At 53.4% G+C, this 27,507-nt stretch overlaps 10 protein-coding genes across 10 annotated transcripts; 7 read left to right on the forward strand and 3 right to left on the reverse strand.

Moving 5' to 3' along the window:
* Positions 1-176: 176 nt before the first annotated feature.
* Positions 177-2,659, forward strand: G647_04458 (uncharacterized protein; the record flags this gene model as incomplete). The annotated part of the gene is made up of 2 exons (XM_008728801.1): positions 177-195; positions 282-2,659. 2 exons carry the CDS (start codon positions 177-179, stop codon positions 2,657-2,659), a joined length of 2,397 nt encoding a protein of 798 aa, XP_008727023.1.
* Positions 2,660-3,535: 876 nt separating this feature from the next.
* Positions 3,536-4,513, reverse strand: G647_04459 (uncharacterized protein; the record flags this gene model as incomplete). Its single annotated transcript, XM_008728802.1, has 1 exon — positions 3,536-4,513. One exon carries the CDS (start codon positions 4,511-4,513, stop codon positions 3,536-3,538), a length of 978 nt encoding a protein of 325 aa, XP_008727024.1.
* Positions 4,514-5,718: 1,205 nt separating this feature from the next.
* Positions 5,719-7,437, forward strand: G647_04460 (uncharacterized protein; the record flags this gene model as incomplete). The annotated part of the gene is made up of 4 exons (XM_008728803.1): positions 5,719-6,072; positions 6,148-6,515; positions 6,578-6,630; positions 6,686-7,437. 4 exons carry the CDS (start codon positions 5,719-5,721, stop codon positions 7,435-7,437), a joined length of 1,527 nt encoding a protein of 508 aa, XP_008727025.1.
* A 1,607-nt stretch (positions 7,438-9,044) lies between these two features.
* Positions 9,045-11,097, forward strand: G647_04461 (uncharacterized protein; the record flags this gene model as incomplete). The annotated part of the gene is made up of 3 exons (XM_008728804.1): positions 9,045-10,305; positions 10,392-10,868; positions 10,973-11,097. 3 exons carry the CDS (start codon positions 9,045-9,047, stop codon positions 11,095-11,097), a joined length of 1,863 nt encoding a protein of 620 aa, XP_008727026.1.
* Positions 11,098-11,964: 867 nt separating this feature from the next.
* On the forward strand, positions 11,965-12,906 carry G647_04462 (uncharacterized protein; the record flags this gene model as incomplete). Its single annotated transcript, XM_008728805.1, has 1 exon — positions 11,965-12,906. The coding sequence occupies one exon, from the start codon at positions 11,965-11,967 to the stop codon at positions 12,904-12,906; it is 942 nt and encodes a 313-aa protein (XP_008727027.1).
* Positions 12,907-13,202: 296 nt separating this feature from the next.
* G647_04463 (uncharacterized protein) lies at positions 13,203-17,417 on the reverse strand (the record flags this gene model as incomplete). The annotated part of the gene is made up of 1 exon (XM_008728806.1): positions 13,203-17,417. One exon carries the CDS (start codon positions 17,415-17,417, stop codon positions 13,203-13,205), a length of 4,215 nt encoding a protein of 1,404 aa, XP_008727028.1.
* Positions 17,418-18,621: 1,204 nt separating this feature from the next.
* On the forward strand, positions 18,622-19,512 carry G647_04464 (uncharacterized protein; the record flags this gene model as incomplete). Its single annotated transcript, XM_008728807.1, has 2 exons — positions 18,622-18,924; positions 18,976-19,512. The coding sequence occupies 2 exons, from the start codon at positions 18,622-18,624 to the stop codon at positions 19,510-19,512; spliced, it is 840 nt and encodes a 279-aa protein (XP_008727029.1).
* A 673-nt stretch (positions 19,513-20,185) lies between these two features.
* On the forward strand, positions 20,186-22,602 carry G647_04465 (uncharacterized protein; the record flags this gene model as incomplete). Its single annotated transcript, XM_008728808.1, has 2 exons — positions 20,186-21,820; positions 21,892-22,602. The coding sequence occupies 2 exons, from the start codon at positions 20,186-20,188 to the stop codon at positions 22,600-22,602; spliced, it is 2,346 nt and encodes a 781-aa protein (XP_008727030.1).
* A 437-nt stretch (positions 22,603-23,039) lies between these two features.
* Positions 23,040-24,842, reverse strand: G647_04466 (uncharacterized protein; the record flags this gene model as incomplete). The annotated part of the gene is made up of 1 exon (XM_008728809.1): positions 23,040-24,842. The coding sequence occupies one exon, from the start codon at positions 24,840-24,842 to the stop codon at positions 23,040-23,042; it is 1,803 nt and encodes a 600-aa protein (XP_008727031.1).
* Positions 24,843-26,148: 1,306 nt separating this feature from the next.
* G647_04467 (uncharacterized protein) lies at positions 26,149-27,445 on the forward strand (the record flags this gene model as incomplete). Its single annotated transcript, XM_008728810.1, has 3 exons — positions 26,149-26,586; positions 26,637-26,865; positions 26,904-27,445. The coding sequence occupies 3 exons, from the start codon at positions 26,149-26,151 to the stop codon at positions 27,443-27,445; spliced, it is 1,209 nt and encodes a 402-aa protein (XP_008727032.1).
* Between the last annotated feature and the right edge of the window lie 62 nt (positions 27,446-27,507).

Genomic DNA, 27,507 nt, shown 5'->3' on the forward strand with positions numbered 1-27,507 from the left:
TATGTGACATACTCAACACAACGACAGTCTGTTGAAGCAATCTGATCACGCCCACTGTCGCTGTGGAACCCCACATGTCCATCCCGATTCTCTGGGCTTGTTGCACCCGCCATATCCCTCCAGGCCACATTTAGTCTTCTGGGTTTGTCGCAGTCCCGCCGCCGTACCCCTCCAAAATGTTTATGATCAAGAACGGTAAGGCCTAATCTCTGTGTCCACCAGATATGCGACCACGTACCGCGATCACGTCGAGCCGAAGCTGACATGGGTATCATTTCTAGTTAGCAAATATCTCTTCGGAGACACCTCGAAAGAAGTCATTACAGAGATCCCCCAAGGCCAGCTCTATCTCGTCCGACCCCTATCACCCAAGGGTTATTCCGAACTCATCTACAAAGATGCCGTCGCAACCATAAGGCGTACAGGACAAGAATTTCAATATCAGCTCGTTGTGCAACGTGCCTACGAGGAGGGTGAAGAGGAGCTTGCCGAGGACGACGAGGACGCAGGTGTCGAAGGGATCGACAAGGACGAGAAGACCTTCTTGCTCGACCAGAGTCTTCATTTCAGATCCGAAAAACGATCTGGTGGTGAAACTGTACTGGCCTGGCGCGACCTCAGTGGTGACGCTGGAGATCTCTATGAATTCGTCTGCGACGCGTCCGTACAGGAAGAAAAGATCCAGACATTCCTTCTAGCTGCCATTGATTGCCAGTTTGAACGAAAGTACAGGAGATCTGCTCAGAAGGCTACAGAATCAGAACTCCACGAGTTTTGCTTCGACTCGGACGACGCAATCCCCGCCGCGAGCTCGGTATCCGCCCCAATTGACCAGAAGCCCACTCAGAAGGAAACAGCCGAAAGAATGGCCAAGGATGTCAGAACGCCCAGAAAGTCGAACATCTCCAAGCCTAAAGAAACGGGCCCGACAGAAGCGCCACCGGCCAAATCTGCACCGGCTTCTGGAGAGGTCCTGACCACCCAGGCTGGGGAGCTCCATCTTTTCGACTTTCCGTCAGGCACCTTCATTCTTCAAGATCCGTCTGTTGTGGCTGTGGTGACCGACCTTGGGAAGTGGAGGTACTGGCTACAGATAACGAGCAGCGGTGGCAAAGAGTGGTTGGGTCAGGCCATTGTACCTGATATCAATCCAGTCTTCAACTTCGATTACCTGTCGGCGATCTTTAACCACTACACCGATGACGGCTCCGCATATTCTTGGTTGCTGCGCTTCAAGGATCAAGCTACGCTGGAGAAATTCCAAGAGGGTGTAATGCAAGCGCTATGGGAGCAATTGAATGAGATGAAATGGTCCAAGGTGAAAGACCAGGAACGAGAATACGTGCTCGAAGCCTTCAATGACTTGACGATGGACGATGCAAAGGAAGAAGAACAAGCCGAGGAGGACGAGGAAGATGAGGAAGAGTCAGACTCGGAAGGTCGTCCCCAGAGTGAGCACTACGACGAAGACGAATCAGAGGACGATGTTGAGTTAGACAACAAGGATGGCAATGTCAATTCACAACTGGCGGTTGGCACCAAACACGATCGGTCCTTCGTCATCCGGGGGTCCAAAATCGGTGTCTTCAAGCACCTCCCAAACAAACACCTCGAATTCACCACAAATATATCCAAAGTCGAGACACCGAAGGGACGTTTGTTCTCACCCAGCAAGGTCATGCTGCATTCAGAAGACCAAAATATGGTGCTTCAAGACCCCAACAACCCCAATGCATTATATCGCATGGATCTGGAATACGGCAAGATTGTCGACGAATGGAAGGTTCACGACGACATTCCTGTGACCAACTTTGCACCAGAAACAAAATTCGCTCAACAGACCTCGGCTCAACCCTTCATTGGTCACAGTGCGAATGCGCTCTTCCGCATCGACCCACGCGTGTCGGGCAACAAGCTGGTGGAGGCACAGCTGAAGCAATACCTATCAAAGAATGACTTCTCTGCAGCCGCCACGACGGAGAAAGGCTACATTGCCTTGGCCTCGAACAAAGGCGACGTTCGTCTCTACGACCGTCTCGGCATAAACGCAAAGACTCAAATCCCGGCCTTAGGTGAATCCATTGTTGGCTTGGACGTTAGCGCAGATGGTCGCTGGATCCTTGGCACCTGCAAGACCTACCTCATACTAATCGACAACCTTCAAAAAGATGGCAAGAACGAGGGCAAACTCGGCTTCGAAAAGCCCTTCGCCAAAGACTCGAAACCTCAGCCACGTCGCCTCGCGCTAAGTCCAAACCACGCTGCGCAATTCCAGCATGAAACCGGCCAGGGAATTGCCTTCACCCGTGCGCACTTCAACACGGGCCCCGACGTCCAAGAAACTAGCATCATCACGTCCACGGGGCCTTTCCTCGTCACCTGGTCGCTCAAGAAAGTGCTCCAAGGCCAAAAGGATCCGTACCAGATCAAGCGATATGCCGCCGAGGTCATGGCTGATAATTTCGAGTTTGGCAGTGATAAAAACGTCATCCTCGCTCTGCCCAACGAGGTGGACATGGTGAGTCGGAAGAGCTTCAAGAAACCAACGAGGGAAAGTATCATGGGCGCGCCGGCGAGGGCGTCTGGAGTGGGAATGACCCCGAGAAGAAGTGGAAGGCAGAGTCATCTGAGGGACGAGATTGTGAATAGTCCTTACTAGGGATGCCGAAGCGTCTGAAGGGAAAGGTATGGCGAGACTGGTGAGAGGGATCATGCTATCAACCCCTTGGATTTGAGCGTTTTGCGGGCTTCATATCATGTGCCATTCTTTTCTTTTGTTTCCCTCTCTTGATCTTGGTGGCTCGGGCCCAGTGTTGACGTAACGATACCCCTTCCTGTGGGCACCCGTAGCTGCTCGAGAAGACATTTTCAAAGACACAGAGATACAAGTGAAGACAGTAATTGTTCTTCCCCCTGAGAGGATAGAGTGAGGTTCGGAGTTGTGACCGGCGGGATGGCAAAGAGGCCATGACAGTGCTTGGGCCGCCTAGAGTAACTGCCCGGACCTGTCGATATGTAGATGACCCAGCGCGTTTCCCCTAGACGCTGATTTCCCCCAATTTACTCTACTCTGGTTGTGTCCATCGTTACGTGGTCCAGGTCAATAAACTGTGCAGCTGAGGTTTTGTGCGCCAAAACTCTCCCGCTCTTGTGACCTCGTTAGGAGATATACCGGATAACAGGACCTTCATCATATGTCATCCGTTCAAAGATCAGTGTTGGACAACATGCGACATCCAGGACTTGTCTTTGGGACACTGAGAGGTCGAGTTTAGGGCTGATCTTTGAAGAACCACGAGGCCTGTATCCTGAATGCTCGATATTTCTGGACTCCGACGTAGCTCATCTCGAGGAAAGAGTGCTGGAGTCACTTGTACCTCTGCAGGAGGATGAGTCTTGAAGCACGGTTTATGCTCCCACACAGTATCGAGTGCGATCGTTCGAGCCTGTTTAGCATATTGAACCGAAAAGCAAGGCTCGGTGGGAAGGCAGGGCCTTGCGATCAGAGGAGATGTTTCGGTGCCATGTCGAGCATTCATCCTGCATCATCTCGGTGTTCTTCATTGGGGTGTTCGCTTGTCTGATTCATGACCTCTGCACACTTCTGTCTTAGCTCATCAGCGCCCTCAACGCCGTCCCATTTGCTTAGCAGGTCGAGGACGGACGTGTATAAGTGCTCGGATTCATCTCTCCGATCATCATCAATCAGGCTCTGTAATCGGTGTGGCGCGTCCAGGGCCCATCTCACGGTCTCCTGCTGTCTCCTGAGCTCTCTGGACTGTGCGATTTGCCTGGTCGCCTCCGTCTCTCCCAGACTCAGCCCTTTTATCACCGTCAACAGTCCATCCAGCTTATGCCCAACTTCCTTTACGCCGTCAAGTCCTGCGGATTGGTGATCCTTCTGCTTTCCCAACGCGGCCGCCAGTCTATCTTGTTCTCCATTCTTGTGCATCCCCTTCTGCATCTCTGCGATCGTACCCACCGCTTTGATCAGCTTGCTGTAATTATCGTAAACCAAAGCTTTGCGTTCGCCATCAAGCGTCCTGATTTCGCTCACCAACGCACTCTCCGTCTTCAGAATGTCACGCAGGCTGGCGTTCTTCAAGAGTTCGGCAACGTAGGCCTCTGCATTGAAGCTCGGATCGTCTAACTGCGCAGTCAGGGACGAGGCGGTTGACTCCGGCACAGCGGCGGAGGAAGTGATCGTCGAGTCGGATCCCAATGACGTTATGCTCGCTGTACGGCTTCCATCGCGCTGTTCGGGCCCTCCTGCTGCGGAAGCGGCCTTGGATTTGAGGTTGTAGTAGTCTCTTAACGCAGCTCGGTTACGCCTCTGTGCTGTTGCGGCCCCGGGAGTCGCACTTTGCTGCAAGGCCGGAGATGTAGGGTTGTTTGTCCTTGGGAGATCTAGCGAGGGTCGGACAGACGACGAGGGTGTCCCGCTTACGCTGGGTAACGATGGTGAGGTGATCCGCTGGACTGGGTCGGGGCGTGGGGAAGTGATGGTGGCCATGCTCTTGGACTCCGGCTACATCGAGAGGAGGTGAGGAGACAGGAGTGGCGCGACTCGCTCCTCCTCTTCTGTTTCGATGCAATGAAATGAACCTGCAGTGCCAGTAAGAACGAGCAATGAGGTGGATGAATGAGCAGGAGACGCACCCAGCGGCGTCAGAAGCGCCATGCCCGGCTAAGTTGCCACATTGAAATCAAGCGGCATCTCATCTTCATCTCACATCTGGCTCACCAGCAATTCACCAGCTCTTCAACTAGCCTTCACCAGATCCTGCCTCCAATCTGGAGTAAACTCTCACCAGATCCAGTCTTCAATACGTCCTCTCCTCTCATGGCTTGTCCATGTCAAGTCGTGTTATCTCCTTCATTGTGTCGCCGCACATATCCACTCTTCCGAGAGCCGCCAGTTTCGTGCGGAAATTGGATTTCCTATATTTGTCATCACATCGCGAGGGTCCTATTGTCGTGCCTCTCAGTAGCCAGTACGGAGTACTCCGTACTTCCTGGCCCGTACTTTTCGAGCATGAATTAGTCAGGCTGCTACTAGTACCTCTTTCCCCAGGGCAGCAAATCTCGGTTGTATCTTGGCACCCAGCCTTCCTGGAAGTGCTTACGGAGTACGGAGTATTGTGGACACCGACACTTGAGTCTGAACGGAAGGTGTCAACCATACAATATGTCGCTTGACCGGCTTCCAGGATGTCGGCTGTTGGTCGGTGCTCTGTACGAGCATACAAGTCTCCTGTTCGGCAACAGACTTGCAAACTCGTTCCAGGCTTTATTTATAACATGGGACGCTGCGGCAGGTGCAAGGCCAACCTCACTTTTCACGCACACAAGCGTTGGGTGTAATGATTTAGTACCAACGTGTGCAGGTTCGCATAAACACTGACTCATTTAGTATTGGCTGTGATCAAGCCATACCTCCTCTAGGCTCCAGAACGAAATGAGTTGAATCGGAGTTCATGAATAAGCTCGGTCAACTTCGGACAGCGAGGCTCCGATCTCTTGCTGTTCTCGACCGAGATGCAGAAATGGCCCGTCCTCATCGTCGTCCTTGCGCCCCAGTGCATCAATGCAGTAGGTGTTCGAACACCATCAGACCACTCACTATAAGGGCAGAGGTTGCTCGCCCACGAACGGACATGGAGATCCAAGGTTCTTCATCTCTCAGACGGCGGGCAGGAGTGATTCATTTCCACCAGGATGTTCGTGCAATCGACGTTCCTGGCTCTTCTGATAGCCTGTTTTGCATCCTCTACCATCGCGCAAAATTCCTCCTTCCTGTTCCATGGAGCGACCATCATAGCCTTCAACGAGAGCTCAAATAAAATCTCCGTGCTGCGCAATTCATCTCTCCTGGTTCGAAACGATCGTGTGGCAGGGTTGTTCGAAAACAGTGTGCCCTCTGATCTGCCCAAATCAACGGAATATGTTGATGTAACCGGGAAGATTATCAGCCCAGGATTCATCAACACACATCACCATCTTTGGCAAACAGCATTCAAGACTCTCGCCTCAAACACCACTCTTGCTGAGTATGTGCAAAGGTACGGCGAGGTGAGTGTCGCCCGGTCCCCAACCTGGTCACTATTGTCGCGTCACAGATGCCGGCAGGCTAACCACGCGGTGCAGTTTAGTCCCGCAGGAAATACATTTGAGCCCAATGACATTTACCTGGGCCAGCTAGCCGGCTCATTGGAATTGCTCCACGCCGGTACCACAACAGTCCTGGACCACGCCCACGGCGACTTCTCCAATGACGCCTTGGATGCTGCTTTGAATGCCACACTGGATAGCGGCATCCGCACCTTTTTCGCCCCGGCCATCCATGACCTCAGCCTCATCAATGGCTACTCCATCGAGGATCAAAAAGCCAAACTACTCTCGCTTGTCAACGATACGCGTCTGCAAAACAACGACGTTGTTTCCCTGGGACTCGCGTATGATAGGTTCGCTCAGGCGTCTGAGGAGGAGGTTCGCTCCTTTTGGGGACTAGTTCGGTTTGTCCAAACGATTCCCGCGCCGTGCAGACGCAGAGTACTGATCGAGCTGTTTCTCAAAGATCTCAGAACCTATCGGTCGTGACTGCGCACTATGCGAATGGGCCGTGGGGCAGTGAGTGCAACTTTTCTCCTTGTATACCATCGCACATACTGACGAGAATATGTAGTCGATAATTCACCCCAGTTGCTAGAGCGCTATGGAGCCCTGAATACCTCTACGCCAGTCGTCTTATCCCACGCAGGCTTCATCAGCACCATCGACATGCAGCTCCTCCGCGAAACAAAGCAGTACATCTCGACCACGCCGGAATCTGAATTTCATTACGGCCATTTACATACCCAAGTGAGGCATATCCAAGATCAAGCAAGTCTCGGTGTAGATACACATTTCACCTTTTCGGGTGATATGGTTGGTCAAGCACGCCTATGGCTCCAGGCACTCCGCGCAGACAGCTTTAGATTGACACTCGAGGAAGATCTAGAAATCCCGTACACCAATCCGATGTCTGTAGAGCAGGCGTTTCTCCTGATTACACGAAACGGCGCACTTGCTCTACGGCGGCCTGACATAGGCATCATCGCGGTGGGGGCGAAAGCGGACCTCGTGGTCTTTGATGGGTCATCCCCCAATCTGCTTGGCTGGGATGATCCTATCGCCGCAGTCATCTTGCACTCAAACGTCGGCGACATCTCGGACGTTGTTGTCAATGGCAAGTTTGCAAAACGGGACGGCAAGCTCGCATATTCCGGTTATGCCGCCGTCAGGCAAGAATTCTTGCGAAGTGCAAAGAAGATCCAGAATGCATGGAAGAAGATGGAATTCGGATCACTGGAGAGCAACCCACTGGGATTCGGCATTGCTCCGTACGCGCAACCAAGACAGATTGATGTTCAGGCTGGACCGGGGACAGGCTACTGAAAGGCACTTGACGGCGGCTTGATGCATTTCTGAGACAAGAGAGCGGGTCTGTACATCTATGGCGACAGATTACTTCGAGCAACTCGATGATCTAAGGGGCTCCATTTCTCCACTCCAGCTTCCTGGTCGACCGTATCGCGGACCAAGTCCTCAACCGTTTCCTTACAGTTTACTAATGTGCGTCGACCTTCGGTGCCGTTGGGCAGCCTGGGACCCTCCAACGGCTAAGTTGCTGCTGACCGCGCCCAATCCGGGCGCCAGGTACCTGGAAGGACTTTCCCCTGCCTAATGGATTTAAACGGAGCGGCAGTGCCAGCGTGGAAGGCAGATCTTCCATAGCCTCCCTCCGATATTACACTCTTTATCACTCTTGGCGTGAACTCTGAAGCTACGGTACCCTCAGCTACAGCCTACTGTGCCCACGATAAAACTTCACGGCGGCGCACGCCGCAATAGGTCCAAGCCGTTTACCCTTGGTTGACAAGCATACCTCGGCTTCTGGCTTAGTCGAAAACGAAACATTTCCGTGCTCCTTGCTCTCCAACTCACGTCCCGGAAGATGCGCGCGGATCAGACGCGCCGTATGTAGCAGCTACCCGAAGAGCTGTTCCCATGGTTCAGGGCATACACCTACGGCCCTGCGACCAACTTCAAGGCCTCTACAGGTCAGACAGCCCGGCTGGATCAAACTCGGGCGTTTACCACGCAAACATGGTCTCTCCGCCTACCATGCTTCCTCTCCGGACGAAAGACACTGTACAACGTCTAAACAGGTTGGCGATAGAGTGATGTCAAGGATCAGGTATTTTGACTGCCTGTGCCTTTATACACCCAAATCTACTAATATTATCGGAGACACACACAACGCACCATGACGACCATGAAGAGGCAGAAAGACAACGATCACATTGCGCCCGAATACACGCCAAATGCTCGCATGTCCTCCCGGCGGGTTGACGGAAACACTCGGACACCCCATGAAGCATGCAAATCACAGCCGACAACTTGCTTCGGCCGGAAGAAGTCTCGCAGATAACTCACAGTAAGCGGCGTCACGTATATCATACCACATTCCGTTAGTCCCACGAGATTAGCTCCTCCGACTCCACTGTGCCATGATCGGAGCTATCACTCTCCTCGTGAGCGTATTTCCTTCCTCCCAGTCCACCACTACATTTTCTGGACTTCTTTCTCCGCATCAGGCCTCGGGTTCGGCACCCAGCACATCTCGGCATCCACTCGGTACTCCGTCTCTCAGCTTAGGCGAGAACTCACAAATGCAACCATTTATGGATGGGGTGAATCGACAACTGATAGGTGACTCCGCAAAATGTACTCTCTCCACATTTCCCCCATCTGTCCGTATGGGACGTTGGTGACGACTGCCGAACCGTCAGGCCCCCGTGACTCCTCGCATGCGAACAGGGTGCCGGTAATGTGGTATGTAAGTAGAGCCGGCCCTCTACTCGGTCTGTGGCCCGGAGCAGTCAGTATTCACCAAGTCGCGCGCATCATTGACTATTGGATTGCTCCAAGGAATCGTTGCCCAGAGAAAGGGTTGGCTTGATCTAGCATCGACAAGGCCTCGCATTCTCACGCTGCTTGTCATGAAACCAGGGTTTAACCTAGACAGCCTTCAAGGCAGCTTGCCTTCCGATCTGGTCCCGCAAGATGTCAACGTCGAATCGGTTCAAGAGTTGGCTCAACGGACCTTAGAGACCGGAAGTCTCGATCAGAGTGCCCTGCAGACGACGGCGCTCTGGAGGGACCACCTGGCACTCACGGGTCAAGTACGAACGTTCTACAGCAATGAAAAGATAGTCGAGGTGTGGAACAGTCGAGCCAAGTCACTCCAGCTTTCCAATATCAAGACCAAGGCTGGACGTGTCATGAGACCCGTGCCCACCAGCTCGTGGATTGACGTTCCATTCGAGTTCACCACCAAGCCAGAGGGTGGACTTGTGGGTAAATGCACCGGTGCCGCCTCCTTCGTCCCCGACAAGGACGGAAACTGGGTGATCTGGATGCTTGTGACTATCTTGGAGAATTTTGTGGATCACGGGCATCCCGACGTCCCTCGCACGGTGGAGAATGCTCTTATCAATGGTGAGGCCAGAGATCAGGCCAACGGTCATGCTAACGGTCACGCTAACGGTCACACCAACGGTGAGGCCGACGGCGACCATGCCCACGAGAAGCACTCGGATATTGACCACGACTTCGACGTCGTGGTGATTGGAGCAGGTCAATGTGGCCTTTCCGTGGCTGGCAGGCTCGACGCCCTGGGCTTGAGGTACGTGCTCCTGGAGAAACGCCCCTCTTTAGGGAAGAACTGGATCGGACGTTACGAGACGGTGAGACAGCACACCGTCCGAGAATATAACAACCTTCCATTCGCGCGCACATGGAAAGCCGACGATCCGATATTGCTCCCTGGCAAGATCGTGGCAGAAGGGTTCGAAAACTACGTGAAAAAGTACGGTATCAACTTGTGGACAAATGCCGAGACCACGGGCGCAACGTGGGAACCAGAAAGCCGAACCTGGACGCTAAATGTCACGCTTAAAGGGCAAGAGAAGCGCAGGCTACACTGCCGGCATCTCATCATCTCGGTCGGCGCGGGTTTTGGTGTGGACAATGACCCCAAGATTCCCGGAACAGACCAGTACCAGGGCATCCTCATGCACTCGGGAGCCTACAAACATAGTCGCGACTGGGTAACCAAGGACGGCATTGTCATCGGCTCCGGTACCATGGCCCACGATATCGCCGAAGACATGTACAGGGCGGGCCTCCGGTCCGTGCACATGATCCAGAGGAACAAGACATGCGTCTACCCGATCGAGTGGGTGATCAAGGGGCAATCAGGTACGAAATACATTAAGATTGTCGTTCAGATACTCGTTCCTGACCCGCTTGTCCGTTCCTGGTTTCGCTAACGGCTCTGCAAAAAGGCCTCTTCAACAACGACATCCCAACAGCAATCGCGGACGCCATGAGCGCGGGCGTCCCCAACAAAATCTCCCGCGACATCGTCAAGATCCAGTACGACGCCGCGACCGCGGCTGAATCCTATCGGTTCGACGCCCTCGAGCGGGCCGGCTTTCGCGTCGACCGCACCACTCCCCTCATGGACAACATCCTCATGCGCTACGGTGGGTATTACGTCGACATCGGCGCCTCCGCTCACATCGTCCGCGGCGAGATTAAAGTCAAATCCGGCGTTCCGATCACCAACTTCACACCTCACGGCCTGAAATTCCAGGATGGAAGCGAACTCCGAGCGGATGTCGTGGTCATTGCCACGGGACAGGATCACGACTATCGCAACCAGGTCGGCGAAATCGTTGGACGAGATTTTGCCTCGCAGTTGGGTGAATTCTGGGGCCTGGACGAAGAGGGAGAGGTGCGCAATATCATGAAACCTGCAGGTATGTCCTGAGTCTTTACAACTTGGAGATTCGTCCCTTTACGCGAGTCGCTTTCGTGCGAAGTTCAAGTTTTTGGGAAAGCTGACAAACATCTTTGTGTATAGCTCCTGGGTTGTGGATGTTTGGTGGAACCGCGCCCCAGGCTCGTTGGTGGTCTCGGTTTGTTGCTTTGGCTATTCAGTCTGACATGCTGGGGAAGCCGATTGAGTGTATACAGCTAGTTGGGTAGTAGGACCAGGTACAATGTGTATACAGTACGAAGTATATACTGGGCCTAGCTAATATCTAGATTTAATATGGACTGTAACGTCGATAATGTACATACTTAGGGAAGTACATTTAGTACTTACTAAGTACTCACAGTACTGGTACTTACTTATACTCCTAGAAGGGGCCTTCTATACCAGTCTGCATAAACTGTACAAAGTATATATAGTACTGCTACTTACTAGTATACAGTATTAAACTAGTGTCGAGCTGGGATCGAGCTGGGATCGAATTGAGATCGCACTGAGATCGAGCTGATGTCGAGCTGGTGTTGAACTTAGAAGGCAGTATAAATTTCACTTAATTAGGTTAGCGTGAAGTACTTACTTAGTACTTAGTAATATACAGTCCTTAGAGTGTAATATTTGATTATACCCTAGGAGTAGTTAGTACTAGAACTACTTAGTACTTAGTAATCTAGATCCAAATTTATAGAACTTTCAGTTTTAACGAGTTGACGACTCGTAGGGCTTTTTCAATAGAATTCTTTCCCACTATAGATTAAGTACGGACTACAGTAAAGTACTAACTTTACGTAGTACGCACTATAACCAGAGCAACTTCCACTAGTATTCACATACAGAAGTTCAAGTTTACTAACTTCACATTCGCTCACTCACTAATCAATAATTGAACTTGAACTCATCACACACTCACTCCCTTTACACCCACACTCAATCTCGCCCTCCCATCCGCATCATACACTCTTAGTGTACTGTACTGTGGTACGGTACTGTTCGTACTAGTAGCAAATGCTGCTTCGTGCATACTGTACATAGTCGACATACGGAGTACGGTACATCCAGTTCATTCTGAGTTCTCTCCTGGAATGCCACCCGCCCTCCACCCTCTACACGCCCAGGTCTCTTCAGCCCTCCAATCGCGACATCACATCCCCGTCGACGCGCAATGGCTAAACGACTTCCTCACCTCCCGCGGGCCTAACCCGCCGCCTCTCCCGGCCCTGATCTCGACAGCCCACTTCCGCATCCTAGCCAGCGACATCACGACGTCAATCTCCCCCAACAGCGCTGCGACATTCCCCGAGGACGCGAGCGACGTGACGATCCGCGACCGACGCCTTCAAGACCACGTCATCGTGCAGGTGCTGGACGTGCACGACGTGGGGAGCAGCAAGTTCAGCCAGATCGAGGCGATCGAACGCGTCGAGCGCGGCGAGGAGATTCGCGGCCGCGAAGTCATCAGGAGTGTGCGTGTCGATCATGATGGGGAGGATGAGGACGGTGCTGGCGTCGCTACCAGTACCACTACCACTACTAACAGCAACAATGCCGCCACTGCCACTGCCACTGCCACTGCCACCACCACCACCACCTCTACAAACCCGCCGACGAAGTTGAAGTTAACGTCCGGGCCTCACAAGCTGGTGGTCCAAGATGCAAAGGGTACGCGCATGTTTGCCTTGGAAGTCGACAAGGTGCCCAAACTCGGGGTGAGCGTGAGCGCGGGGGCCAAGCTTCCTCCTCCTGCTGGTACTGGAACTGGAACTTCTAGCAGCGGCGTCAGCGCGGACGATCCGGGAATGTTCATCGGGTGCAAGCTGTTACTACAGCCTGGGACGGTGGTCCGTCGAGGGATGATCATGTTGGCGCCGGAGAATTGTTTGGTGATGGGAGGGAAAGTCGAGGCTTGGGATAAGAAATGGAGGGAGGGCCGGAAGGGGAGGCTGGTTGCCTTGTTGGCGGAGGAGAATTCAGATTCGAGTTCGCGTGCGAATGCGAATGCAAATGGTGTTGCTGCGGGTGGATGAGATGCCCAAGAAGAAAAGGTCTCCCGTAAGCGGACCAAGGACAAAAAGACTTGTGTACTTTTAGCACTCGATGTCCCGAAGACTGGAAAGAGACGACGCATCAGGCGGTGGCATCACGTACGGTTCTAGTACTCCGTAAGTACTACAGTATCTACGATACGCTGTCCAGCTCGATGCGATTGCAGACTCAGCAACGATGACTACTACTTAGTGATGGCGGCTCACACCCGTTCCGTGGTCCCATCGTCAGCTCACCCATCAGTCATCGTTACATGCAGTACATACATAGTGTATGCTCACGAAATCTCGGACTCAAGGTCAACTCTCCAAGGCGCAAGCATCGTTGCCTTGAGGATATTCTCTGTCTCGCCCGTTCCTTCATACGCTGTAGCCAGATCTTCCGCCGTGAGATCTCCACCGGGAGGAATCTGTCTCTCGGCATTGAGGACTGCCATCTCTGCCGCATAGGCAGCATCATCCCTCCCAACAGCCTGCGCCAGTTCGAGCCAGCCCTGTGGTTGCCCCGGTGCGAGCATGATCCCATTAAGAGCATCCGCAGCCATAGCCACCTGATCGATCTCATCCGCACCTGCTCGTCGTGGTCGGCATCCAACGAGGCCTGCGAGCACTTTGCTGACCCGGATCTTGTCGAGCACACTAACTTCGTCATCTCGTCTCAGGCCTTTGAGATCTTCTTCCACGGCTTCTAGCACATCTTCGTCGTTATCCATCAAGCCAATGACTGCCAGCAGAGCAGCGGCCTGGACATGCTTCGGGTGGTCCTCAATCACACCGAAGAGTTGCGTTCTCGCCGCGTCTTTCTCTGCCTCTCCGCCTTTGGCCCATAACACCTGGGCGAGCATGCATACAACGTCCGGTTCTCTGCTAGACTCGTGCATGGCCACTTCGAACATTTTGACGGAGCTTTCGATCTGCTTGAGATGACTGTGTGTCAGGCCAGCCGTAATATGTGCTGAAAGGCGCCATTTCCGTCGGATATCAGCATATGCAGGGCCAAGGTCATCCGCTTCGCCCGAGAGATCGATGGCTGTTTCTGCGTTTGACACCGCGTCTGCGTATTTCCCGCAAGCGAGCTGCGCACGAGCCAGATCTGCTTTGGCTTGTGCGAATCTGACAAGATATTCATTCGACTCGGTCTTCTCGTACTCGGCTTCGGCGGCATCGCAGACTTCTTGTAGGGCATCGACACTTGTGTCATGATCGCCGACTCGCTCAGCAAACAATGCCATGAGATGAGTCGCAATCATATCCGAAGGCTCCTGGGCGTGGAACTGGCGCATGGCGAACAGTGGTTGCAACAGGGCACTCACTTCCTGCGACCTCGATGGATGGCTCGACACATGATCGAACGCCGAGAGCGCATAGTGGCGTTCGGCCGGCAAAACAGATGAGTCTGCAATTTCAAAGGCATGCGTAAATAGTCCTCTGGCTTCACCAAGACTTCCGAACAGTGTTGCCAAAAGTCCCTGTCCAATCCATGCGTCTGGGTACTCGGGGTCTTCAGACTGTGCTCGCGTAAACGCCTCGTTGGCGAGTTGATGGTCGTTGTTGACCAGATACAGCACACCCAAATTCGTCCAGGTGCGTGCGCTATGGTCATTCAAATGAAGACTTCGCACGAACGAATGCTGCGAGACTTTCGGCGATAGCGTCATGGTGACCACTCCCAGTGCGTTCCAGAACTCCGAATTGCCTGCTTCGAGCTCAATGGCTCGTTTGAAGCATTTCATGGCCGCTTTGAGGAAGCGACGTGGTTTCTTGCCTCCGATATTCAGAAATGCACCCCCGGAAATGTAGGCTTCATGTTCAGCCCAGCCCAGGTTGTACCATGCGACTGCTTGGGCGTGTTGGTCAGCTGTTGAGGCATGAATTGCCCGTTTATGTGCCAGTATGGAGGCGAGAAGATATTGGTCGGCTTTATCTGAAGCACTTTCTGCCCCAACAGACGCGAGCGAGTCCATGTTAACCTTATCGGTCTCCGAAAGATTGCTGACCTCACTGTTCGGCGGTGTCTGTAACAGTTCCAGAACCGTGCTCATATTGGTAGTCCTGGCGTACAGCTTGACATGGCCGAGTACGGAACATGCATCGCCTACCGACTTCCACAAGTTGAACACGTCTGTTCGTTGTTTCGAAATCTGCGAAGCCACTTCAATCGCGTTCGACGCAAGATTCGCAGCCTCTCCAAACATGCCCAACGCAACTTTTGCCCAGGCGCTTTCTGAAATCGTCTGGAGGAGTGCAATCAGTACGCCGAACTCGCCCGGCTTGAGGCTAAGCACATCATTGTATGCAGTGACGGCCTCGTCGAAGGAGCCCATCTCCCGCTGGACGTTAGCGAGCATGTATTTCGCAAACCAAGTCTCCTGGGCCGGCAAGCCATGCTGAATACTCTCCGCCTTTGCAAACGCTCGCGTAGCAGCAATATGTCGACCCGCATTGTGATAGCTCTCGCCCAGCCCCACCCAGGAGTAATAGTCGTCTGGGGATATTCTCAACGCATGCTGAAAGGAAACAATGGCCTGAGAGTAATGCTGCTTGTTCGTCTGGACGACCCCGAGCGCGGCGTATGGCCAACTGTGTGCCTTTTTCTTACTCCCAGGGGCTGGACGTGCCTTCCCCGAGTTTACCACGCGCTGCGCCACGAGTTCGACCAGGTCCCATTCGCTGCTCTCGGCGAACGCTCGCGCCAACCGGTGTGCAGCTTCGAGTTCGGAGGTGGAAAGTTCAAATGCTTTCTGCAGAGCGACCCGCGCGCGAGCTTTAGACTTGCCGTAGTCTTGGAAGTAGACGCCCAGCAGGGTGTATGCAGGCGCATAGCTAGGATTCGCTTTGATCGAGGCAATGAGGTATTGGTAGGCTCCCGATTTGTCCTTTCGAGCCGATGCGGATGGGTTGAGTTGCCAGAGGCTATAGGCAATCCGATAGAGCGTGACTGACTTCATAGGGTAGTCCTGGTTTTGCGGCTTTTCGGCTTCAAGGACTGACAGAACGGCTTTCAGTTCGTCAAGCCCTTGTTGAAGTTGGCCATTGTGGGCTCGACACCAGGCCAGCTCGAGCTTGATCCTGATATTAGCGGGATCGCGCTCGGCCGCTTGGTCGAAGAACTTGACAGCTTGGGCATAATCTTCGTCTTCTTCGTAAATCAGGCCAATGCCCAGTAGAGCTGGGGTCAGCTTAGGTTTGCGATCTAGGATGGCTAGGAAAAGGTCCTTGGCTTCTGGGTGATAGCGAGGCGACTGAAAGGTGATAAGAGCGTTGGCAAGAATGAGGTTGACGCCATCGAGGCTGTTGCCGAGATTGACGGCGTAACGTTGTTGAGCATCCGAGTGCAGCTTCTGAGCTTTCCGGGCCGCATCAACAGTGCCCTGCCATTCCTTCAAATGCAGGTACACGTGTGCCATGATTCGTTGACCGAGAAGCGAGGCTGGACAGTCCTCGAGGCCCTCGGTCATCAGGATGAGTTGATCAGCTTCACTGAGTCTTTGTGGCCTCTCTTCTCCTTCCTTCTCCTCAAATTCCGGATGTGGGAACGGGGAGGCATTGCTGTCGAGGAAGCCTCGGAGTACTTTACTCAGACCATCATCTGGGAAATAGCCGATGTACTCGCGAAAGATGTTGACGTCCCATTCTTGTATGTCTTCAGCATCTACCCATTCCAGCGCAATCTTCCAGGCCAATGGGAAGGGATGCTTGATGATGACCATGCCATTAGCCATGTTCAGTATCTTGTCGCGCTGGCTGGCTTTGGCATCCTGCGGCAAGACGAGCAGATTGTCGTAGGTGCGCTGCAACAGCTTCTGTTCAAGGTCGTGGCGAGCATCGTCATCTCGAGTCCAGTCAATAAGAGCGGCATATTTCTCTTCGATTTGGAATTTGCTGATGGCTTCGCACTTGACTTGGCGGGTGACTTGGTCGATCTTCGCGCCCAGGCGTGTTCTTCGCTCCCCGATTTGTGTGTTTATCCACTCCCTCTCTTCCGCTTCTGCCGATTCCAGGATGCGCAGGTATGTCAGACTCGGTTGTAGAACCCGTCCTTCTAGGATTGAGTAAAGACTTGACGTTGGGAGAATGAGCTCCAGGGCGCGTCGGTATTGTGCCCGGCTCCCGTGTTTCTTCGCGAACAGTTCGTACTTGTCGATGACATTTTGGCATTGTGCCTTATCTTCCGAATGCGCATAGATTTCTGCCAGCTTGAAGGCTGCGTCGTGGTACTGATCCAGCTTGGCACTACCTTGCTTCTCATACAAGGTCACCAGCCCCTTGTAGGCTTGAACGTCTTCTGGCTTGGCAGCGGCGCCTCTGAGGAGAGCCTTCTCTGCACCATCTAGGTCCCCAAGCTTTTCTCGTGCGAAACCAAGGAAGAGACATGCGGTATGATTTTGGCCATCTTGTTTCAGCAAGTCTTCTGCTTGCTCCGCGGCTTTCGCGAACTGGCCACCATCAAGGGATGACTTGACCGCCTTTAAAGCGGCCTTGGTAGAAGCCATTTCCACCCGGAATGAGGACCGAGTTCAGATAAGAAGATGAGTGGTTAAAAGGAAGTAGGACTTGCGCAGGCAAGGGTTGAAAAGTCCAAAAAATTCCAGATGGACGACATCATAACGCGCTTCTTGCCTCACCTTTGGCGGCAGATTTCCGCCATTGTCTTTTCTCTACCAGACGCCATCCTTATCATGTGAATAATGTATCGATTGACAAGACATTTACAAAGCCGTGTAAGGGAGCGAAGAAACAGATTCGTGGATGACGTTCAGACGAAATGGGTTTCAGACACATATGCTCTACCGGAGTGCGTATCGGTTACTGTGCGGTGCAGCAAGCGTACATCCGAGTGCATTGCATGAGGCTCACCACGGACACACTTAGGTGGCACTCTTTCTTGCTCTACATTTCGAGTCCGTTATGTTCTCGCTTGACAATGGTGCCTTGGTACTCGAGTCGACCAAATCGATTGGCGACGGAAAGTGCTACATGATGTTGCACACTAACCCCAGTACGAGCACTTGATCGAGCAACAAAGCGACCGACTGAGTCGAGTTTGACCTGAAGCGGTGAGTTTTTACACTGGGAGCAGAACTCTACCCACACACTCATCCCGTGCGAGAGCGCCAGCACAAGAGAAAAGTGATGGTGTGGCCCACCCTTGGTGTCTCGTCAAGGACCAAAATGTTACGAGCCACATGAACCCACACAATGTATTGAGCCATAAAGCGCACTACAATTGATATGGCGCCACTGTGAGCATGTTATATGCTGGACAGGAAAGAATGACCAATAGATGGTTCGCGCAATCAGGCTGGCCGCCAATGCCTTTATTGGAACTGGCGAGGGTAAAGATGTTCGGGGAAGCGAAGAACCACAACCGACCTGGTAGGAGTGTTCCGGTGTCATCCTTCTTTTGCTTCGCTAATATCCAAACAGCAGTTGAGGACAGTATTTGAGGACAGCCTTTGACTTTCCTCGTGTGTCGACGCGACTCGATGGTCTGTTCGGAAACATTTTGTACTGGCAGACTCACAGCTCGGTACCGCCAACTAGAGACCGGAGAGTTTTCAGATATGTGTCCGTGTGCGCTAGGGGACTGTTCAAGCGCAACACAACAGAGAGCATGTTGACCAAATATAATACCCAGAGACCACTCAACATGCTTCCAGCTTCCAGACTTGTCGCGCTCGTCCCTTACCTGACAATATGGATCCCTCTGTGTACGAAAAGATGGCTGCTCTGGCGGACTATATCATGGGCCCATTCGCTGACAGGGTCCTTCGCACAGCCAAGTTCCCTCCTGCGGGTGACTCGCCGCTCGTCGTGCTTGATCAGGCATGTGGGTCGGGCGTTGTCTCGTCTCACATCATGTCCCGATTGTCGTCGGACGACAGGGCTCGCCTCGACCTCACATGCGCGGATATATCTGAGCCGGCAATAGCACAGATGACGAAACGGATCGAGGCTTCTGGCTGGAACAATGCCAGTGCTGTAACAAATGATGCCATGGTTCGCAGCTCGTGACTTTGGGATCATGCGTGACCACTGACGAGATGTTAGGAGACCCCCTTTCCCGCCAACCATTTTACACATATCTTTTTCAACTTCGGCCCACAGATGCTGTCGAATCCCCTCGCTGGACTCAAAGAGTGCCATCGAATCCTCCGACCAGGCGGGATCCTGGGCGTCAGCTCCTGGCAGGTAGTGCCTTGGTCTGCCGACTACCGCGCAGGCATGGCCAGGGACTCCTCTCTGCCGTCGTTTCCGACGGACGAACAGCTTCGGTACGCATTCTCTAGCACACCAGAGAGGTGGGACACTGTCGATGAGGGCAGAGCACATTTGGCAGAATGCGGTTACACAGCCATCGAGGCCGTGTCGGCGGAAAATACGACATCCATGAGTGTCGAGGAGGTTGAAACGATGCTGCCGTTTTCGCTTGATATGATGTTGCAGAAGTTCTGGACCAAGGAGGAAATCGACAAGTTCAGCCAGCCAGCGGCGCGAGCGATTGTGGATTACTTGCAGGAGAAGTATGGAACGGAACCGGTAGTGTGGAAGTGGGTGGCTCTGGTCGCAAGTGGGAGCAAGGGCTAGATGATCGACCACGGCAGCTCTGCGTTATGACGGCCAATACATGCCAGTAAAGATTCATAGCGTCCGACACCGTATCGAGAGGTTGTGAAAATCAGGTCGAGCTCATTGATAAAGACGTAGTTAGCTGTAGAGCGTGGACTCTGCAGCGCTGCCTTCTTAAGACGGTTCAAATTTCCATGGGACAAGTGAACGATACCTACAAGGCTACAGTACTTACTACTGTGTATAGGCGTTGTCACAATCCTCACCTTGGCGATCGAGCTCGTCGGCCCGATGGGCATCTTCGGGCCACCACTGGCCAGTACGGGTGATCTCCGGGCGAGAGCACAGGCGAGACAGGGAGACAGGGAGACAGGCCGGCATCACCCTGATCACCCTTCGTTCAAAGGAGGTGAGGTGGCTGTCGATTTACCTCGTTAGGTAGGTGATGCATCATCAACGGCGCATGCAGCACGCAGAACAACGGCCGACTTCTCTCAACACTACACAGTACAACGACTCTCACTCAACACCACCGCCTCTCTGAGAGACTCCGATGTCATTCCTCCTGAGTGCCAACGTCTCATCCTGCTTGCACCGCTGTCATCGTATATGAAACGCCGAAACGAGAGCCAGCCCTAGTGCATATTCCTGCCGCATGGTTCCGGTGGCTCATTGAATAGCTTGCCTTGGAATGGCGACCGCAGGGCTCACAATTGATGGCGTTAGATTTCGCGACTCCGACGGACGGGAGGTGACATTTCGAGGCATCAATGTTGCCGGCGATTGCAAACTCCCCAGACACCCGCCGCAACCTTCGCACGAGACCCAGGGGTTTTACGACGCTGAAAATGTTTCCTTCGTTGGACGACCTTTCACCGAGGAAGAGGCGCATGTACATTTCGGCAGGATAAAGAGATGGGGCTACAATGTCATCCGGTATATCTTCACCTGGGAGGCACTGGAACACGCCGGTCCCGGGAAGTACGACGAGGACTTCATCGACCATACCATCAAGATCCTGCGGATAGCAAAGTCATATGGACTTTACATCTTCATGGACCCCCACCAGGATGTCTGGTCGAGATTCACAGGCGGCTCCGGCGCACCTCTGTGGACTCTGTACGCTTGTGGGCTGAACCCGGAGGCATTTAATGCGACACAAGCTGCTGTGGTTCACAATACTTGGCCGGATCCTGCACAGTTTCCCAAGATGCTGTGGCCGACGAACTATACTCGTCTGGCAGCTGAGACTACCTTCACATTGTTTTATGCTGGCCGAGACTTTGCACCGAATGCGATCATCGACGGCAAGAACATCCAGGACTATCTGACCGACCACTTTATTGCGGCCTGTGCTCGTCTCGCACAGCGAATACACGACGCGGGAGGCCTGGAAGACGAATGCATCATTGGCTGGGAAACAATGAATGAACCCCACCGAGGACTCATCGGCTGGGAGGATCTCAATGCCCTGCCTGACGAATTGAGGATGAGGAAAGGCACAATGCCATCTCCCTGGCAGTCGATACTGACAGGTTCGGGACGTGCTGCAGAGGTGGACGTCTACGACTTCAACACGTTCGGGCCATACAAGAGCGGCAGAGAATTGGTCGACCCTGAAGGCGTGTCCGCATGGCTCTCGCCCAGTTTCGACGACACAAGGTACGGATGGAATCGAGATCCCGGCTGGAAGCTTGGTGAATGCCTGTGGGCGCAGAACGGTGTCTGGGACCCGAGTCAAGACCAGCTCCTCAAGCCGAACTATTTCGCCTCGATACCCAAGTCTGGTGAGAAGCTGGACTACATCAAATACACAAACCTATATTACATGCAACATTATCGAAAGTACAGGGACGCCATCCGTTCAATTCACAAGAACTGCATGATTCTGGTACAGTCGGCCGTGCTGGAAATACCACCGAGCATAAAAGGCACTCCAGACGACGACGACCGACTGATATTTGCAAGCCATTACTACGACGGCATCACGCTCCTTCAGAAACACTGGAACAAGTACTACAATGTGGACGTCTTTGGGATTCTCCGGCACAAGTACTCGAGCCCTGTCTTCGCCGTCCGTCTAGGCGAGGCAGCGATCCGTAGGTGTCTGCGTGATCAACTCAGCGCAATCAGGGAAGAAGGCATGGAGTATCTGGGCGACCATCCGACGATGTTCACCGAGATCGGTATCCCGTTCGACATGGACGACAAATACGCCTATAAAACCGGTGATTATTCGAGCCAGATCTCAGCTCTGGACGCCAATCACTTCGCCCTGGAAGGGTCCGGCGCTCAAGGCTATACCTTATGGACATATGTCGTCCAGGTAAGTATTCGATTCTGACCCCCGATCACACTGTTTACTCTGTATCCTTTTAAGTTAACACTCGATTGCAGAACGACCACGAATGGGGCGATCAGTGGAACGGCGAAGACCTCTCCATCGTCTCCGTCGATGACCCCCTCCTGCCCAGCGCGTCCGACCTCTGTGCGCTGCCCTCCGCCAACCCCTCCACCACATCCCTAGGCCAACGATCTGCCGGGACGGGTACCACTCTTTCCGATTCCACTACTATAGACCCCTCAAACCTCAAGGATGCGCTGAAAACGCCCACCATCCAACAACGACCCGCTCGACCGATTCCCACATCCCAACTTCACCCCTCCGAGCCAAACACGAACACGAACACCAGCACAAATACCAATGCAACCGGCTACCGCGCCGCCGAAGCCTGGGTGCGCCCTTCCCCCATCGCCACCGTCGGCTCTGTACAAAGCTACGGCTTCGACCTCAAGAGCGTGACCTTTACCTTCAGCCTCACGTCCGACGCTCCGACGAAGGAAACCGTCCCCACCGAAATCTTTCTGCCGGACTTCCACTTCCCACCGGGCAAGACGACCGTCGAGGTCACGGGCGGGCGCTGGAGGATCGATAGCGTCGACGTCGACGGCGAGGGCATGCAGGTGATGAAATGGTGGCATGGCGCCGGGGATCAGAGTATGACGGTCAAAGGAATGAAGAGGAAAGCTGGCGCGCTGATGGAAGAGGACGAGGAAGCCGACAATGGATACCTCGAGACGATGCGGGAGAATTGCAGCGTCATGTGAGTACTCGTAGCGTCATGTCGGGACATTGAGCTTCACCGTGAAGGTTTAATTCGGCTGGCGTGGGCTCTGGCTTGTTGGTTTGCTGGCTGAGACGTCAATACTGATATTTTTGCAAGAGCACCTTCCAACACGCTCTGGATCAGGAGAGCATACATGGTATGTAGAGAGTGGCGCCATCTATCGGGATTGGACGAGTTTTAACTCAGCGTTCGGCCTGCAAGAAAAGTATACGCAATCTTTCTATGGTTTTCCTCCCTCTTCTCTTGAGCCGTTCAGTGTCCTATTGTCTACTTGTATTCCCTAACATCGCTGCCGTACCGTGTGCATCTTGATAGTGGACTGTCTGGCTAGCTCATTGAGCGCAAGTTACGCCGATGGGGTTCATTACCTCGACTCTCCCTTCCTTGTCTCCTCGATTACCGGCACTCATTTTCCCCTTAGGTGGCGAGGGCGTGGTCGGTGGATTCGCTGTCGTGGGCATCATTCATTTGCACCTCGGCATCCGCCTTGTCTTCATCTCCATCTTGATCCTCTTGCTCGTTGTTTTCGTCGTCGGCGTTCTCTACATCTCCATCTAGATGTTCTCGCTGGTAGTTCTCGTCGGCTGCGTTCTCTTCATCTCCATCTTGATCCCCTTGCTCGTTGTTTTTGTCGCCTGCGTTCTCTTCAGCACCGTCCTGATCTACTCGTTCCTCGGTTTCGTGGCCACCATCTTGTCCTCGCAACTTCCCGCCCTTCCTCTTCGGAATGACGCGCAAGAACGCCCGGCCCCAAGCCCCTTCTTCCCCACCAGCAGTGGCCTCTTCCAACCACCGCAATAGGATTTCGACGACGTGGTTCGTGGCCAAGACCTTCCTGCTGCTCATCTCCAGGAACTCGCCGATCGGGAGCTTGGCGGTCTTGATGCCGCGGTCGCAGGCGGTCTTGAGGCAGATCCCTTTGTGGCGGTTCTTGTCCACCAGGCCGCCGACGATGTAGGTGCTGTAGGGAGATAGAGTGAAGAGGGTGTTGGGAGAGTCGGATGTCAAGTAAATGATTTCGCCGCGTGGGCGAGCCAAAGGATGGCCAGAGGAGGGGACAGTCGCGGCTGTCGGATCAGAGGATGCCTGTGCTGTGTCTCCTTGAGCGGACTCTGGGTGTTCAGGTGCTAATGTGTGCGCCCTGGGTGGCTCGGGCTTGATAGCCATGTCTGCGTTGGGTGAAGATTCCGTGGTGGCTTTATTTGGAGGAACAGCGTCAGTGCCAGTGTCAGTGTCCGCGGGCTTTTGCTGCTCATGCTGGGCTGCACTTCCGTGCGTGTGACCAGGAGCAAATCTGTCCAAAAAACCGACCAACTGGCCGCCGATCTTCGGGTCCTTCATGATTGTATCCATCTTCTTGGCCGCGTCGACGAAGTCTCCTTTCTCGAATCGAACGCCCTTCCAGTTCAGGTAGTGCTTGTGCAAGACTGTGTCGAAGCGTTCTTTCAAAAGGCCGCCCCACGAACTGATTACCAGATGTGCCTGGTACGGCGCGTGGTGATTGTCGGAGTATGCGCGAGTGATTTGCGAACCCAGCGATATGCGTTCCTTTTCCATCATGAGGTCATCGAAGCCGCAGTCTATCAAAATCGTCATGGGGACTTGGATATGGCGAGGGTGCTTCGGCTTCGACACCTGTGGATGGACGGATTCTGGGATCGATTTTGGATGTTGAACTTCGTCCTGTTTTGGCTCTTGAGGTGACTGTTGCAGCAACAGTTGGAGGCGTTGTGCCTCTTCGTCGCGTGCCTCTCGCTTCCTGGCTCTCTTTTCCTGGATCTTCTGTTTCCGCTTCGCCTTGCGGTGGTCCCGATTGGCTTCCCATTCTTCTCGCCGGCGGAGTTTCTTCAACTGGCTCTTGGATAGACGTTCCGTTGGCTCGCCGTTCTGCTGCTGCTGCTGCTGCTGTTGGAGGAGAAGTCGTTCATGTTCAGCCGGGTCAGGATCCCGGCGGCGCTTCTTTCCCAGTTCTGCGGCTTCATCTGAATCTTCTCTGGAGTCTTCACCACGGTCCGCGGGCGTACCAGTGAGATTTGCAGCGAGCTGTTGTGGGATGCCGTTTGATGCAGACGGGTTCTCAGGGGAACCTTTGACCGCTTCATCGGCCTGCAACAGTACTGGTGGTACAGTGGTATTGGCTTGGTCAGCCGCCGGCGCAGCGTCATTCAAGTCAAGCTTGCGCAGCTTGGTAGGTCGCTCCTCTACCTCCCTTGCGGCCATTGCTGCGCGAGAGTCCCCTTTATTATGTCCGCGGCATCAAGAAGCGTGGAGTAGATGGTTGTGGACTGTGACGTGATGCTAAATTTTCGCACGCTCACGTTGCTCGTTTGGTGGAAATCTCGTCCACTACTCCGTTGCACTCTCTCTTACTGTCTCTCTTACTATGAATGCTCGCTGCTGGGTTTGTCCTATTTCGTCAAATACCGTATCGACCTTTCTGAGCGAGAGTTGTGATGGAAAGGTTTATTTCGCTCCCAATTCCCTGTCCAGCTGTAGTGAAACGTCGAGGGTAGCATCAACTTATGCCCTGACTGTCGAAGAAAGCTATATCAACGGTCGTAGTCTTGGTGGGCACGTGCATCGAATAAGGTAGTGCAAGTGTAGGTATTTGCAAGGCCGAGTCTGAAGAAAAGAATCGGAGACGTCTATTGTTCTCACGTGATTGAACCGTATTGACAGCGATGTACTTGACAGCAACTCACGTGTACATCGCTGTCCAGTCTCCCAGTGCCGCACAAAATTTTAATTTGGCAAATTTGGAGTTGGGAAATCTTTCGGATGCGGGAATCTGTCGAATGCTCCGCCGGAGACTCGCCTGTATACTACCCCCACGTGCCTCACCATCCCCCACGGACCCCGCTACCCCGCACAATTACCAGTGTGCTGGTACTCGGAAGATGGAGGTCAGCGGACCTCAAAACCCAAGTCACTGGTTTGGTCTTCCTCCTTCGGTACGGGTTGTCAGATCCATCAAGATATAAAGGCATCTGAGGGCTGCTTTTATTGGTTCTCAATCAGCACGCACACAATACCAAGAAGCAAGCAGTTCTGACGTTCGACGATACTTGTTTATACCGAGTAGCCATCTGCTTCGCCAGGCTTCTTCGTCGTTGCTGGACCTTCAATGCGAGTGGCATCTCTTACGATGTGCATACCTCAGAGGTTACCCCTTCAATCCGGCGAAAGGCTCGAACCCGCTCCTTCCTAGTATCGTGTTCATTCGCTGGATTTCAATACCGTCCCGCCTTGCGGTCTCTTGTGAGGGCTTTGGCCCAGGGCTAGTGGTCATCGATCAACATGCTTCAAGCCTTGGACCCTTGACTTCGTCTGGTGGCCAATCACGAGCTGTTCAATGGAGCGACATACAGTTACAATCGCACGGATGAGGGTGTCCTTAGCCGTGCATCATCCGGCTGCGTATTCGCCAGAGGAGATCACATTCGCAATGGAACCAGTGAGTGCCTTATAAGGTGGAATCACGTCGAAGCTATGGCGCTTGTATGATGTCTGGAGAGGACAAGCTCACATGACTGCCATCGATATTCACAAGAAGTATGGCCCTGTGGTTCGCATCGGACCAAGCCATGTCTCGATTTCCGATCCGGCTGTAATCCCAGTCATCTACGGCACCAAGGAGAACTTTACCAAGACGGGCTTTTACCCGATCCAGTGCATCTCATGGAGGAAAAAGCCGGAAATGAACCTCTTTTCAACCCGCGACCCAGAGTATCACCGCATCGAGAAGCGGAAGGTTGGCGCTGCATATAGTTTGCCCAACCTGTTGCAGTCCGAAGCGGGAATTGACTCTTGTGTGTCGCTTTTCATGACCCGTCTTGACGAGTTCGCTTCGAAAAGAGAACCTGTGGATCTTGGCGCCTGGCTGCAATACTTCGCCTTCGACGTCGTCGGAGAGGTGACCTTTGCAAGTAAACTCGGCTTCTTGGAGCAGGGGAAGGATGTCGATGTAAGGCTGCCGGACCGAAGATTCGAAACGACAGCTGACATTCCACTTAGGGCATGATGAAGGCTATCGAAGGCATGCTCACGTACGCTGCACTTTGTGGTCAAGTTCCAGAAATGCACGACCTCCTCCTTGGAAATCCACTCTTCACCAAGCTCATGCCGGCCATGGAAACTTGGACTCAGGTGCTTGTCTTCACTCTGAAAGCAATCAACGGGCGAGCCAGCATCAAGCGGGATGGCGAATTGATCAACGCGGACGTCGAGGGCCGAGACATGCTCAGTAGGTGGGCTTATGTCAAATCATCTGATCCGTTGAAGATGAGTCGCGGGATATCATTGTGCACTTGAGCACAAACGTGTTCGCGGGCTCCGATACGACGGCGATCGCCCTTCGCGCCATCGTATACTTCCTTTGCCGCCACCCGGAATGTATGGATCGGCTTGTCGCCGAGATCGATACAGCAGACAAAGAGGGGAAGCTCAGTCGCCCAATTTCACATAAAGAAGCCACTACCGAACTTCCATACCTGGGCGCCGTGGTCAAGGAAGCCATGCTCATTCATCCTTCGGTCGGTTTTCTTATGGAACGCCATGTTCCAGCCGCAGGCCTCGACGTCCAAGGCTACCACATCCCTGCAGGTACGATAGTTGGAATCAACCCTTGGGTCACCAATCGATCGCCAGTCTTTGGTCCTGAACCAGAGAAATTCAACCCCAGCCGTTGGTTGACGGCGTCAGAGGGTCAGCTCAAGGGAGATGGAGAGCATTTGGGAGCTCAACTTCGGTGCCGGCAGCCGGAAATGCATCGGCCGCAACATCTCTTGGATCGAGATTCACAAGGTCATTCCAGAGCTGCTTAGGCGGTACCGGGTCGAGTTGACCTATCCGGAGAAGGAGTGGCACATCTGCAACCATTGGTTTG

This window comes from Cladophialophora carrionii (assembly GCF_000365165.1).
Source record: "Cladophialophora carrionii CBS 160.54 unplaced genomic scaffold supercont1.3, whole genome shotgun sequence".
Classification (NCBI taxonomy): Eukaryota; Fungi; Ascomycota; class Eurotiomycetes; order Chaetothyriales; family Herpotrichiellaceae; genus Cladophialophora; species Cladophialophora carrionii.